This window comes from Coregonus clupeaformis, chromosome 10 (assembly GCF_020615455.1).
Source record: "Coregonus clupeaformis isolate EN_2021a chromosome 10, ASM2061545v1, whole genome shotgun sequence".
NCBI lineage: Eukaryota > Metazoa > Chordata > Actinopteri > Salmoniformes > Salmonidae > Coregonus > Coregonus clupeaformis.
The window spans coordinates 56,577,286-56,591,569 of record NC_059201.1 but is presented as its reverse complement, the minus strand read 5'-3'; the positions used below and the strand labels follow the sequence as shown (position 1 = coordinate 56,591,569).

Below are 14,284 nucleotides of genomic sequence, written 5' to 3'. Positions count from 1 at the left end.
GACGTGAATTACGCTTTCAGACGTTAACAAGGCGACACACCATCTTAGCTCCTCCTCCACATTTACTGAATTGGTTGAACAGTGCAGAAGAGAACCTCCCCCTCTGCCTGAGGTTCAGAGAAACAGGGTTTCTCTAATTCTGTAGCCAGTTGTTTCTACATTTATAATACTACCAAAGTTGTCTTTGAACTCTTGAACACTCAAGAATGAGCCGAATATAACCAATACCAATTATCACTCGTTTTAAGAAATAACACTCACACTCAAGATGCACAGCTTGTCACTTCACAATATACACTTTCTCCCATTTGAAAAATATCATTTTCTATACAATTCTTATTTGTGCTTATGAATGTTAAATGTGACTGTTCTTCTTTATTTGTTACAGGTTAGCTCACAAAATTAAGGGCTTGTTAAGAAAGAGAGAGAGAGAGAGAGAGAGAGAGAGAGAGAGAGAGAGAGAGAGAGAGAGGAGCTATTGCTCAGTTCTCTTTACAAACCTTGCACAACTTTCTTTCCCCTTCACAATCCAAGGCCCCTGTGGACCAGTTCAGGCACATAATTTCCAATATTAGAGAAGCCAATCTGATTCCTGAATAATATACCATGATGAATTTGATGGATTGGAAATGATTTTCTCACCGTAGCTACTAGCTTTATGTGGCTTTACACTATACAGTACTACTCTAGCCTAATTGTTTGATTGGATCCCCCGCCTCCAATTATGCTTCTGGTTTGGCCCGGTCCTGAAAGGACATATGAGTGTATTGAACGACTCAATATCGCCATCTGCCGGGCTTTGGGCTATTATCTATCCTACATCTTGGCGGATGAAAAACCGCCTCTAGGACCCAGATGCGCAACCGTTTCCAGACACTGGTTGATGTGATGTGATAGCTTTCTCATCATTCAATATCTCATATAAACGAACTAAACGCCGCGGTTTCCAAATATAAGACAGAGGGAAACTTGCTGTTGCTGTTCAATAATACTGGTGACAATCACTTGGGTCGGTGAACAGCCCTCTTAATAGCTGACAGGAGTGTCTGTCTGCATCTGCATCCTCGGTGAATTCCTCCACCGGGTCGCCGCCAAGGCAGGAGACCAGCCGCTTGTCTCAACGTTGTGAGGTACCACCGGCGACACCATGAGCCAGAGGTTTACAGTGACCGCCTTTTCCAAGAGCGACGTGTCAGACATCCAGGGCGAGGTGAACCAACTGTTCGAGGGAGATGAACCCACGCCGAGCTATTCAAATAAAGAGGTGTCTTTCAATACCGAGGTGGTGGTCGTTCAAGGTAGGATGCGCGCTGCTACTGTATCGTGTGCTACATGGTAACGCCTGCATGCTTGCTGGATTGCTGGGTGCCACCATAGTGTCTGTGAACAGATGTCTGTATGTGACTTGAATTTTTAATGACCGCAGGGGCATTGTGCAAAATTCCCCATTTGCGTCCATTATTTCAATAGGCTATATAGCCACAGGTGCATTGTGCAAAATGTCAACCTAATGGCATTTTCTAGATACATGTTTTTGTTTTTAAGTTAATTTAAATGAAATGTGGACCCGTGTAGCTCAGTTGGTAGAGCATGGCGCTTGCAACGCCAGGGTTGTGGGTTCGTTTCCCATGAGGGGCCTGCACTCACTAACTGTAAATCGCTCTGGATAAGAGCGTCTGCTAAATTACTAAAATGTAAACGTAAATAACAGACAGAAATGTGTTTTATATTTTCAATAATGAAATGGCTTTATAACTATAACAAATAACTGCCCCAATAACATAATTTACATGCATTATTATGGAACTTTGTTTGTTACACATGAATGATTAGTTGCAATATTGTGCTTTTGGTTTGGAGCTATGGTGTCTTTGAATGTTGAGTCACAGCAGCTAACCCATGCAGCTAGACAAGCATGGTAAGCTACTTACTGAGACTCCACAAGTGTCCATAAATCTTACTGAGACTGTCTGGGTGCATGACAGGTGAATGGTAATTCCAAGCATTGCAATTATCCCCTTCCATTACCATACAAACCCCTTCCCTCAAGCTTGAAATGAGTAAACCCTTAGATTTAAAAGATCTGCTGATGGTAGTCAATTTTACAACATCATTTTGAACATTGTCCATTAAGGATTCTAGCAGTTCACCATTACCAGAGGCAACATGCTATAGTTGTTTTCAGGTCCTGTACAGTTCAGTTCATATAAATACTTTCCGAGCAGATCAATAGTCGTCATACATACATTATCCTAAGGCCTGGTTCAGGGTAAACCCTTCAGATACACATAGATTACACTTCTTCAAATTCGATTTTCATTGCTCATTTATCACTTCCAGAGGGTGAATTCAATCAAATCCGTATTGCAGTATGAATGCAGTGTGTGTGTGTGCGTGCTTATCATAACATACCTTTTTCCTGTACTCAATGAATCTTAACATGATTTTCTATCGTTGAATGGTTTTGAGTACTCTACAAGTGGTAGGTAGACTGTCTCCGACAGATTTATTCTTCCAGTTTTAAGAATAAAATCCTCCTGTATGCAGGCAGTAGACAAACAAATATAGGTCTGCTTACTGCATAAAAAGGAAACGTTTATTGAATCATGCTCCCATTTAATTGCTTTCAAATTCAAATTGGGTCCATTTGGATTTTGCTCTATGGTACAGTACAATAACTGCTGCACTGACAGGATCAATGTTAGTCCTTCACCAGTTCTCTTGAAATCTAGATACTTAGCTATCATTAGTATGGTATTAAGACTTTCCAATGGCCTGGTAGTCAACTTGTAATGCATTAATTGGACTGTCGTACACATGACCACCTCAATGACCAATTCTGACAAACACATACACATGGTCGTTGAACATCTCATTGCAAAATCATGGGCCTTAATATGGATTGGTCCCCCCTTTGCTGCTATAACAGCCTCCACTCTTCTGGGAAGGCTTCCACTAGATGTTGGAACATTGCTGCGGGGACTTGCTTCCATTCAGCCACAAGAGCATTAGGCATTGCGCATGGTGATCTTAGGCCTGTGTGCGGCTGCTCGGCCATGGAAACGCATTTCATGAAGATCCCAATGAACAGTTCTTGTGCTGACGTTGCTTCTAGAGGCAGTTTGGAACTCGGTAGTGAGTGTTGCAACCGAGAACAGACGATTTTTACATGCTACGCACTTCAGCACTCGGCGGTCCCGTTCTGTGAGCTTGTGTCGCCTACAACTTTGCGGCTGAGACGTTGTTGCTCTTAGACGTTTCCACTTCACAATAACAGCACTTACAGTTGACCGGGGCAGCTCTAGCAGGGCAGAAATACGAGAAACTGACTTGTTGGAAAGGTGGCATCCTATGACGGTGCCAAGTTGAAAGTCACTGAGCTCTTCAGTACGGGCCATTCTACTGCCAATGTTTGTCTATGGAGACTGCATGGCGGTGTGCTCGATTTTATTCACCTGTCAGCAACGGGTGTGGCTGAAATAGCATGATCCACTAAATAGAATGGGTGTCCATATACTTTTGTTGTGTAGCTTACTTTCAGAATCTAGTGTCATATATTTTGTTTAAAACTCAAATGCAAAATGTAAAGTTGCGGTGTAATAACATTGGCAGCCTAATTAAATCCATCCCCTTATTTTCTAATTACACCGACTCAAGTCTCCTGTCCTTTGAGTTGGCACTTGACCTGCTCCAATCTGTCAACCACTTAAAGATATTGAAGGAGCGGAACACTAAGGTTATAGAAGGGACAGCACAGCTACTTCTGACAGATTGCCACAATTAAACGGCCCAACCCGGAGATGTGAGGAATGAAAGTCGCCCATTACCTATTCCACTGTCACCTGTGCAACCAAGGGCCAATACTTACAGTGCCTTCAGAAAGTATTCACACCCTTTAACTTTTCCCACAATTAGTTGTGTGACAGCCTGAATTTAAAATAGATTAAATTGAGATTTTGTGTCACTGATCTACACACAATACCCCATAATGTCAAAGTGGAATTTATTTTGTATATATTATTTTTGAAATTAATAAAAAATTGAAAGCTGAAAGTATTCAACCCCTTTGTTATGGCAAGCCTAAATAAGTTCAGGATTAAAGATGTGTTTAACAAATTGCATAACAAGTTGCATTGACTCATTATGTGTTCAATAATAGTGGTTAACATGATTTTTGAATGACGACCCCATCTCTGTACCCCACACATACAATTATCTGTAAGGTCCCACAATCGAGTAGCGAATTTCAAGCGAGGTCCATACAGAAATGGTTTGTCGAGATCGGTGTGGAAGAACTTGACTGGCCTGCGCAGAGCCCTGACCGCAACCCCATCGAACACCTTTGGGAATAATTGGAACGCCGACTGTGGGCCTAATCGCCCAACATCAGTGCCCGACCTCACTAATGCACTAATGCTCAATGTTCCAACATCTAGTGGAAAGCCTTCCCAGAAGAGTGGAGGCTGTTATAGCAGCAAAGGGGGGACCAACTCCATATTAATGCCCATGATTTTGGAATGAGATGTTCAACGAGCATGTAGTGTATCAGTATGCATAATATCTAACAATTGGGGCAAGGGTAGGGGAAAAAGTTGAAACGCTATTGCGCATTCTGACTGAGTGACAGCACATTTGGCTGCCCGCTGCAAATTGAGGACACCTACACACACACACACACACACACACACACAGACACACAGACACACCCACCTACCTCTCCGCGCTCTGCTCCTAATCTGCAGCTTTTTTGCAGTGAGAACATGCAGGGAGGTATTTTGCCAACATCTATTTAGGCATATTAAAACACTTCAATTTTTTTCGGATCACGAGTATCATCCGAACCGACTATCAACTGTCAATTACGGATACGATTACAAATACGAGTATGGCCATGTCGGCACAGCCCTAGTTCACAGCCTTATGGAGGCTCTGGTCTCAAAAGCAATGATAACATGGTTACCATGGCAACAGCACCTTTTCATTCTCATATTTCATTACAAATGGTTTTGCAGTGAAGAGAATAACACTTAAGATAAAGCAAGTGCAATGCTGTATGAAGCCAAGCTTTCTTTCACATTACATAGATTTTGATCAATTACTTGTCTGGTAATCACTTTAATGCCTTTTAACATGTGAGTTCCAAATATCTCTTAACGGTTGCCCCAGCGTGAGTTGTTTTATGCACGTGATGTCAGAATGCACTCACTGTTCCAAAATGTGATTGTTACCCAACAGGACAGTTAACACGCGCTGCCTGCTAATTATCTATTGGCTATGTTTCAATTTGTCAATTTCAAATTATTTTCCAACTAGTTTTATTTTCTAACAACAGTTTGAATTGATGTGTGTTCCGCCTCCTCATTAATTCACTTTGAAGTAGCCAATTTCACTGTTGCGGACAATTTATATTTGAGGCTTTACCGAACCGGACAAACTTCTCTCTTCAAGGAGAGCCCAAGCACTTCACCAATGTTTCCGCAGATCAAGTATGCAGACATTTGCACAGTCTTGCACTAATTGGAACATTTTCTGGCTGGTGCTCACATTGACTTCCTTGTTGTTTTCCTTACAAATAATAACTTTGGACATGTGTGCGTTCCTATCAAAGTAAGTGCCTGTATATTGTGTTGTTGTTTCTACTGTAGCATACAGTATGTATGGAGCATAATGTATTTACAGTTTTATTCACGTTTTCAAGTACTAGTGACAAATAATGCATTCCGATTATTGCATACATTGTAATGGACACCTATGATGTGTGTGAAATACTTTTCTGAAGGTTCTACTGATTATAATGAGCTAATGCTAAGCTATGTGTGGCGCCATGTTTGTTGACATTATACAATGCATTCTGGGTATCACGTAAACGTCTGTCAGACCAAATATGTTATAATGAGGTGAAGGGTAAGCTTCTGGATGTGAATGAATGGAAGTGAATGATTGTAGACGACACACCTTCTTCAACATGCATACTGCAAACAGACCAAACTCATCTTGTCTCCTCTTATTATCTTTGGTTGATGCGGAAAAACAAACATGGCGGCGCGCACAAACTACCCATCGTCGGATTACTTTCGATTTCTAGAAAGTGTTTTACTCAATTATTTTGATCAATGGTGAGCTCACCCGTGATGTGATGAACTATAAATAGTAATTGCTATTAGCTAATTCATATTGTGGTTTCTGTTAGCCGAGAGTTATCTAAATATGACCGCTTGTGTTACGTCAATCTTTCCTCAGTTAGTGCTAGGACTAATGGAGCCTACATTTTCCGGTTTGGATGATTGTGTTATGCTGTCGCTACTTCTGTGAATGTCTGAACATTGCATCCATAAACTGGTCACATTCAGGACATAACTTTGTAAGGACTGTGTTTGTGCAAAATGTTTCTGTGAAATAACAGTGTGGCTAGCTCAAATGCTGACTGTTGCATCAATCGAAACTGGACGTTCTAAATAAGCGTTCTAACCACACTGGTTTGAGCGTACGCTGCAGTGTGTTGGTAGGTTGGTAGGTGTGAAAAGGTTAAACAACATTTCAGTAAGAAAAATATTCCCCCCCACCCGAGTGAGCTCCAAGGTCTGATCAACACTTACCCTCAGATTTATGTCCAATCACAGATGAATAGTATTGAGTAGTTGACGATATTGTACTGCACATCTATTGAAAAAAGTAAATATTTCTTTCTGCAAAACCATTTGTAATGCAATATGAGAATGAAAAGGTGCCGTAGCCATGGTAACCGTGTTATCGTTGATCCCGAAACAAGAGCCTCGTTAAGGCTGTGAACCCACCGCGTCTCCTGGCTGGCGACTACGGGAGTCCCTTTATGAAGAGGTTCCTCCTTTACAGAGGAAAATGAGGAGATCCTACTTGAAATGCAGGCTCTGGCCAAGAGAGTGATTGATACACACGGCAGTATTTATTTTGCAAAGTGAAAGCTGAGAAGTGCTGAGAAGGCATTTTGCATACTAATTTGACATAGTAGGGTATATACAGTGCCTTCAGAAAGTATTCACACCCCTTGACTTATTCCACATTTTGTTGTGTTACAGCCTGAATTCAAAATGGATTAAATATATTTTTTCTCTCACCCCTCTACACATAATGACAAAGTGAAAACATACTGTAATTTCTAAACAGTTCACCCGATGTGGATGAAAATACCCTCAAATTAAAGCTGACAGTCTTCACTTTAACCTCATAGTATTTGTAAAATCTCAAATCCAAAGTGCTGGAGTACAGAGCCAAAACACCAAAAATGGCGCTCACTGTAGAACCATGGTGGTTTAGTGTGTAACAGTCAAAGTTCAAGATACCTCATCATTTCTGAAAAATAAATGGATGTGAATAACAGCAAATGTTGAATGATGAAAAGCACTATTTTTGTTTAGATGAGAAAAAAGTTAAATAACCTTGATCAAGTGGAGGTGTCCCACAATAAGTCTCAGCCTTTGCATGAAATAAATTGGTTGATTTCAGGTTTTAATTGGTAGACTGTTAAACCCTGGTTAAAGGCGCAGTATATAGAAATTGCTCTGCCATTATCTGGTTGCTAAAATTCTATCATGCTTGCCTAATTTCAATTTGTGACAAAACAAGCAATGTATAGTGTAGAGAGTCTCCTGAGTCTCCCGAGTGGCGCAGTGGTCTAAGGCACTGCATCGCAGTGCTAACTGTGCCACTAGAGATCCTGGTTCGAATCCAGGCTCTGTCGCAGCCGGCCGCGACCGGGAGACTCATGGGCGGCGCACAATTGGCCCAGCGTTGTCCAGGGTAGGGGAGGGAATGGCCGGCAGGGATGTAGCTCAGTTGATAGAGCATGGCGTTTGCAACGCCAGGGTTGTGGGTTCGATTCCCACGGGGGGCCAGTATAAAAAAATAAAAAATAAAAGGTATTCACTAACTGTAAGTCGCTCTGGATAAGAGCGTCTGCTAAATGACTTAAAAAAAAAAAAAAAAAAAAATTGTACAATCTAAACTGCTGTGAAATATCTTTCCATAACCAAAAATATTGAATTTTCAGTTGTTTGAAACTGGTGTAGAAAACCGAAACTAAAGACGCAAAAGCGTAGCTTACGAACGGGAAGCCTAGAAATAGTGCTCTTAGAACGGATTTAGCACTTATCAGACTTGCTTTCAATGAGAATGACAGATCTATAACTCACGTTTCTATGTGAAGTTGGTCGGGTCGTCTACAAAGCTACATATTGGACCTGTAGCTCTTTACACTTTTACCCATATACAGGTTGAAAATGGCAGATTTGGGCACTGATAAGTGCCTAAATTGGAATGCAGTGGCTGTTCCGTAAAATGCTATAAATTACATCAGAGCTCAGGCTCTGCACTTCACAGCCAATGATTTATATAAACCCTGGATTGCTGATGCTATGTATTGGCCATTTAGAGGCTTTGAAGCCACCGGTCGGCCATAATGGCACTCCCCAGTAGGAGCAATCCTCCATAGGAATTCATGGTATTCTACAATATTTCAATTAAAAGTTTACAAGGACAAAATGACATGTATTTAAGTATGTTTTCTGTTGTAGTGGGGACATTAACATTAGTAATCTAAAAATAAATTACTTTAAGGAAAATGTTTATATTTTTAATTTTTATGTTTAGCTCACAAAATATAATTTAAAAGTATTAAGGTGTCTCTAATAGAATAAATGTGGCAAAACGAATATAAACATGAATACATTTCTATACCTTCCAAAATATTTTCTACACAAGATGGTGGCACGGTGGCTTTAACACTGTGCCCCATATCAGTCATCTAGTGTATATGGGTCTTTCTAGAAATAAAGGGGCCAATGTGTGACATCAAGGTCAACATTTCAAAATGGTTTGATATACATTTAACTATGATTTTCTTTGCAGCTTCACATGTGTAGTTGCAGGAATAAGAGTCTAGATAGGCACAATGAGACCATAACTCCTAGCAACAACAAAACATCTACATGTCATTCAAAATGGTTCTTTGTCATGCCTAGTATGCCAGGTCTGTTTGTGCTTTAGTCAACCTCTCTATCATTTATAGCCATACTAAACCTTCCAGAAGAATGAAAAAGATAAACAACAGCATTTCTATATTTTGTAATAGTTTATATAATAATTTTATACAATAATATAATACAATGGGTTCTGTCAACAAAATCATTGACAATAATAATAACCAATAATGAAATCATTATTATCAGTGAACTCTTCAAGCAGTGTGTGTGTGTGTGTGTGTTAAGGCAGCCCTCCGCACCTCTCTGATTCAGAGGGGTTGGGTTAAATGTGGAAGACACATTTCAGTTGAATGCATTCAGTTGTACCACTGACTAGGTATCCCCTTTTCCCTTTCCCTTTATGTGTGAACTAGACATCACATCTTGCTTCCTCTGTCCTTTTTTCTCCACTCCTTGCCTCTCCTTGAACGTGCATTGGAGCCTGAGGGGAGGAACCTTCCCTCCTCTCCCCTAATGTGCTTTGAGGTGGAGGTGAGGAATGGCGGTAACAAGGGGAGCATCTCAATTGCATTTCCTTCATTCCTCACGCCCTCTCTCCTCGCCTCCTTCTCAAAACCCATTGAATAAGAAGAGGGGAGGGACCTCTGACCTTCTCATCCAATGGGTTTTGAGAAGAAGACGAGGAGAGGGGATGCAACGAATCAAGGAAATGCAATTGAGGACAGAGGAAGCAAGTATTGGACAGCTATGAAAAAATTGCCAGTGCCAGATAGGGCTGTGGCGGTCACGAAATTTCGTCAGCTGGTGATTGTCAAGCAAATAACTGCCGGTCTTACGGTAATTGACCGTTAACTAACATAAACACATTTAGCATCTCCTGGCTTCCACACATAGCCTACAAGCCACTGATGCAGACCAATAAATCCATGTAATATAGCCTAAATCTCTCAAAAAAAACATGATATGAAGAAAATGTAGTCTATTTCAGAAGAACAGAAGAGCATACTCTGAGTTGTCCTTATCTGGCTGTTAGGTGTTAGGTCCTCATCTGGCTATGCCATATGACTGTGGGCTACACTAGTTCATTTAGCAGACAAGATTTGCTTTGAATTCCGTGTCATTATTTTATATTATTTTATAGGATGAAGAATACAATTGAACAAAGCTGAAAAAAATAGAAAGGATATTTTCTCCAAACGATTTGAGGGAGTGTGCACATGCGGCTATTCTGTGTTGAGCAGTTAACAAATAAATAGGTATATGCTTAATTTAGTTATTAATGTAACTTTAGTTGTTCTACAAACGTTGGGCTATATGTTTTGATTTTTAATACATTGTAAGGCTGCATAATGCAACTCTAATGATGATTTGAAAAAAGTTGCATGAAAGGCATGAGCTCTGCTTTGTGTTTTGCGCAGGCTGTACACACTTCATCAGTCTCTCATTCACAATTTGACAAGCACCTGATAATGCCTCAAATTTTCCGGTGGCATCCCTTTTGTGTGGCCGTAATGCCCCCTAAAAAAATCCATGCCTTTTGCGGCCAGTGGCCATTGTGCCCTTGGGCTGAATATAATAATTATAATTCCCATCTCCCTGTGTACATATTGGGGATGCAACTGCGCGTGTCCTTATCCAATTCCGAGGTGCATATTGAAAATGTTGGAAGAACTGTCCACATTTACTTTTTGTCAGCCAACAAGATGAGTAAGCTTAACAAACTGCAAAAACACTAGCCTATGTCAATCTACTATCCCCCATAGTACAAAAGTTGACCTATTCTGTGCGAGAAATAAATATTCCAAACATAGTCTGGGATAATTGTGGGATGCGATAGATCCCAAATTAATACAACCACTAGCATCAAAAAACCTTTTTTTCGCAATGAGGCTGACGCAACAGATCAGAACTTTTAGCTTAAAATGTTGATAAACTATTAGGCTAGTTCTTCACATTATAAGCGCAGCAATGCGCACATGGCAGTAGGCTTTAAGCACGAATGTCCCATTAGGGGGAAACACCATTATCAAAAGTAACTACAAATGCGATTATGCATGTAATGCTTTTGTTATGAAGGTAAAATCTATGGTGAAAATGATCTTCCCCAAACTTGAAACTCACGCGCTGCTTATGAATGCCAGTTAGGCTCTACACCCCTTGTAAAGCGGATTAATGTGCTTAATTTTAAGAAGTCATTTGGCCACTTTAGTTAAAAACCTTATCAAGACATACAGGCCTATGGGCTAGGCTACATCAGGTGTGCGACTATGATTCGGAAAAGTCAACAACAAAAAAAGGCATTGTTTCTTGCTTTACCCTGGGCATCATTCACAAGTGATAGGCTAATATTGTCACCTATCAGACTATTCTTGATTTAATCTTGTCTTTACATATACTAAATAATATATACAGTGGGGGAAAAAAGTATTTAGTCAGCCACCAATTGTGCAAGTTCTCCCACTTAAAAATATGAGAGAGGCCTTTAATTGTCATCATAGGTACACGTCAACTATGACAGACAAAATGAGAAAAAAAATTCAAGAAAATCACATTGTAGGATTTTTAATGAATTATGGTGGAAAATAAGTATTTGGTCAATAACAAAAGTTTCTCAATACTTTGTTATATACCCTTTGTTGGCAATGACACAGGTCAAACGTTTTCTGTAAGTCTTCACAAGTTTTTAATACACTGTTGCTGGTATTTTGGCCCATTCCTCCATGCAGATCTCCTCTAGAGCAGTGATGTTTTGGGGCTGTCGCTGGGCAACACGGACTTTCAACTCCCCCCAAAGATTTTCTATGGGGTTAAGATCTGGAGACTGGCTAGGCCACTCCAGGACCTTGAAATGCTTCTTACGAAGCCACTCCTTCGTTGCCCGGGCGGTGTGTTTGGGATCATTGTCATGCTGAAAGACCCAGCCACGTTTCATCTTCAATGCCCTTGCTGTTTTCACTCAAAATCTCACGGTACATGGCCTCATTCATTCTTTCCTTTACACGGATCAGTCGTCCTGGTCCCTTTGCAGAAAAACAGCCCCAAAGCATGATGTTTCCACCCCCATGCTTCACAGTAGGTATGGTGTTCTTTGGATGCAACTCAGCATTCTTTGTCCTCCAAACACGACGAGTTGAGTTTTTACCAAAAAGTTCTATTTTGGTTTCATCTGACCATATGACATTCTCCCAATCCTCTTCTGGATCATCCAAATGCACTCTAGCAAACTTCAGACGGGCCTGGACATGTACTGGCTTAAGCAGGGGGACACGTCTTGCACTGCAGGATTTGAGTCCCTGGCGGCGTAGTGTGTTACTGATGGTAGGCTTTGTTACTTTGGTCCCAGCTCTCTGCAGGTCATTCACTAGGTCCCCCCGTGTGGTTCTGGGATTTTTGCTCACCGTTCTTGTGATCATTTTGACCCCACGGGGTGAGATCTTGCGTGGAGCCCCAGATCGAGGGAGATTATCAGTGGTCTTGTATGTCTTCCATTTCCTAATAATTGCTCCCACAGTTGATTTCTTCAAACCAAGCTGCTTACCTATTGCAGATTCAGTCTTCCCAGCCTGGTGCAGGTCTACAATTTTGTTTCTGGTGTCCTTTGACAGCTCTTTGGTCTTGGCCATAGTGGAGTTTGGAGTGTGACTGTTTGAGGTTGTGGACAGGTGTCTTTTATACTGATAACAAGTTCAAACAGGTGCCATTAAGACAGGTAACGAGTGGAGGACAGAGGAGCCTCTTAAAGAAGAAGTTACAGGTCTGTGAGAGCCAGAAATCTTGCTTGTTTGTAGGTGACCAAATACTTATTTTCCACCATAATTTGCAAATAAATTCATTAAAAATCCTACAATGTGATTTTCTGGATTTTTTTTCTTCTCAATTTGTCTGTCATAGTTGACGTGTACCTATGATGAAAATTACAGGCCTCTCTCATCTTTTTAAGTGGGAGAACTTGCACAATTGGTGGCTGACTAAATACTTTTTTCCCCCACTGTATATATATATATATATATATATATATATATATATATATATATATATATGTGTGTGTGTGTAAAATTTGTTTTGATTTAGAATGGATCATTATCATGCACCTGTCTCGAAACAGAGACAGGGAAAAAATACATGTAATCTATGCACTTAAATAGCGAATGGAGGACGCTTTTCCCTTGGTTCATTTTCATGCCAGCCAGGTAGGCTATACTCCTGTTGTAAAGAGAAGCAATGTGCTTATTGTTAGGAAAGTTGAGAAATAAATAAATATAGTAGGCCTAGCCTATAGAAAGCTGATGGGATTTTTTAATAGAGGCCATCACTCTGTTTTCTCATGCAATTGCATAGCCTATGGAAATGTTGCGCAACATGAGCTCATGGGCTCTCATGAAGTGTTTGATTAGATTTTCGATTACATTTGTATTGATGTCAGAGTGATTAGAGGGATAATAGAGTGCTGAGTACCAGGCAGTTAGCAAGTTCGGTAGGCTACTAATGACCATCATCAGCATCAGAGCTTGGTGAAGCCTAATTACCGTCACGTGGAATTTGACTGCCTTCATGACTCGTGACAGCCGGTGTGGCAGTAATATGGTCACCGTAACAGCCCTAGTGCCAGACTGACTGAGCTACCATAATACCCACATTTTTAAACAAGTGTTTTAATAAAATCAGCTATATGCATTGAGCTTGTCTGATGCTCTAAGCTTACTGTTTGATGAAATAAGACACAAATGACTCAAGAGGGAGCCAGAGATCTAGATAACTAGAAGAAAAAAAAGCCTGACCGAACCATTCTCCTCCCGCTCCTGCTGGCTTTCGCAGATTCTGCCATTACTCTCCTGAAGTTGCCGGTAATAGGCTACACGAGGAGTCGGCAACCTTTCTCATATGGAATGCTAATTTATCTTACCATTTCTACCGATCTGCTTGCCAGTTATGGTTTTCATATGCACATTTTTGTGGAACAGTTTCATTTAATTTATAATAACGTCTTAATATCTCAAAATCCTTGTCACATCTAAATTAAAATGATACAAACCTATAAAGTAACTTGTATTGCCATTGCCAATTATGTAAAAATAGCCTACATAAAGCCAACAAATAAAAACATTGCAGCCTGCAGGTAGAAAATATCCTGATTTTAAAAAAATATCCTATAAATCAAATTGGCTATGTATGGCCTGTTTGCAATGAACTTGAAACTATTAACTTGGGTCCGGCCCGAAGCTTGATCTTGCGAACTTGCAACATTATATAAAATATTCTGCGAGTTTCCAGCGCCAGTGAGCTCGGGACAGATACAGCTGTAGCTATTTGCGCAAGGGACAAGAAGC

The 14,284-nt window shown here is 40.6% G+C and overlaps 1 protein-coding gene across 1 annotated transcript in view; it reads left to right on the top strand.

Moving 5' to 3' along the window:
• The first annotated feature begins 878 nt into the window (after nt 1–878).
• Nucleotides 879–14,284, top strand: part of LOC121574663 (solute carrier family 12 member 5-like) — a 292,183-nt gene continuing 278,777 nt past the window's right edge. The window contains exon 1 of the mRNA XM_041887202.2: nt 879–1,298. Within this exon, the coding sequence (XP_041743136.2) occupies nt 1,148–1,298 (151 nt within the window). The 5' untranslated portion in view covers nt 879–1,147. The remainder of the gene's footprint in view (nt 1,299–14,284) is intronic.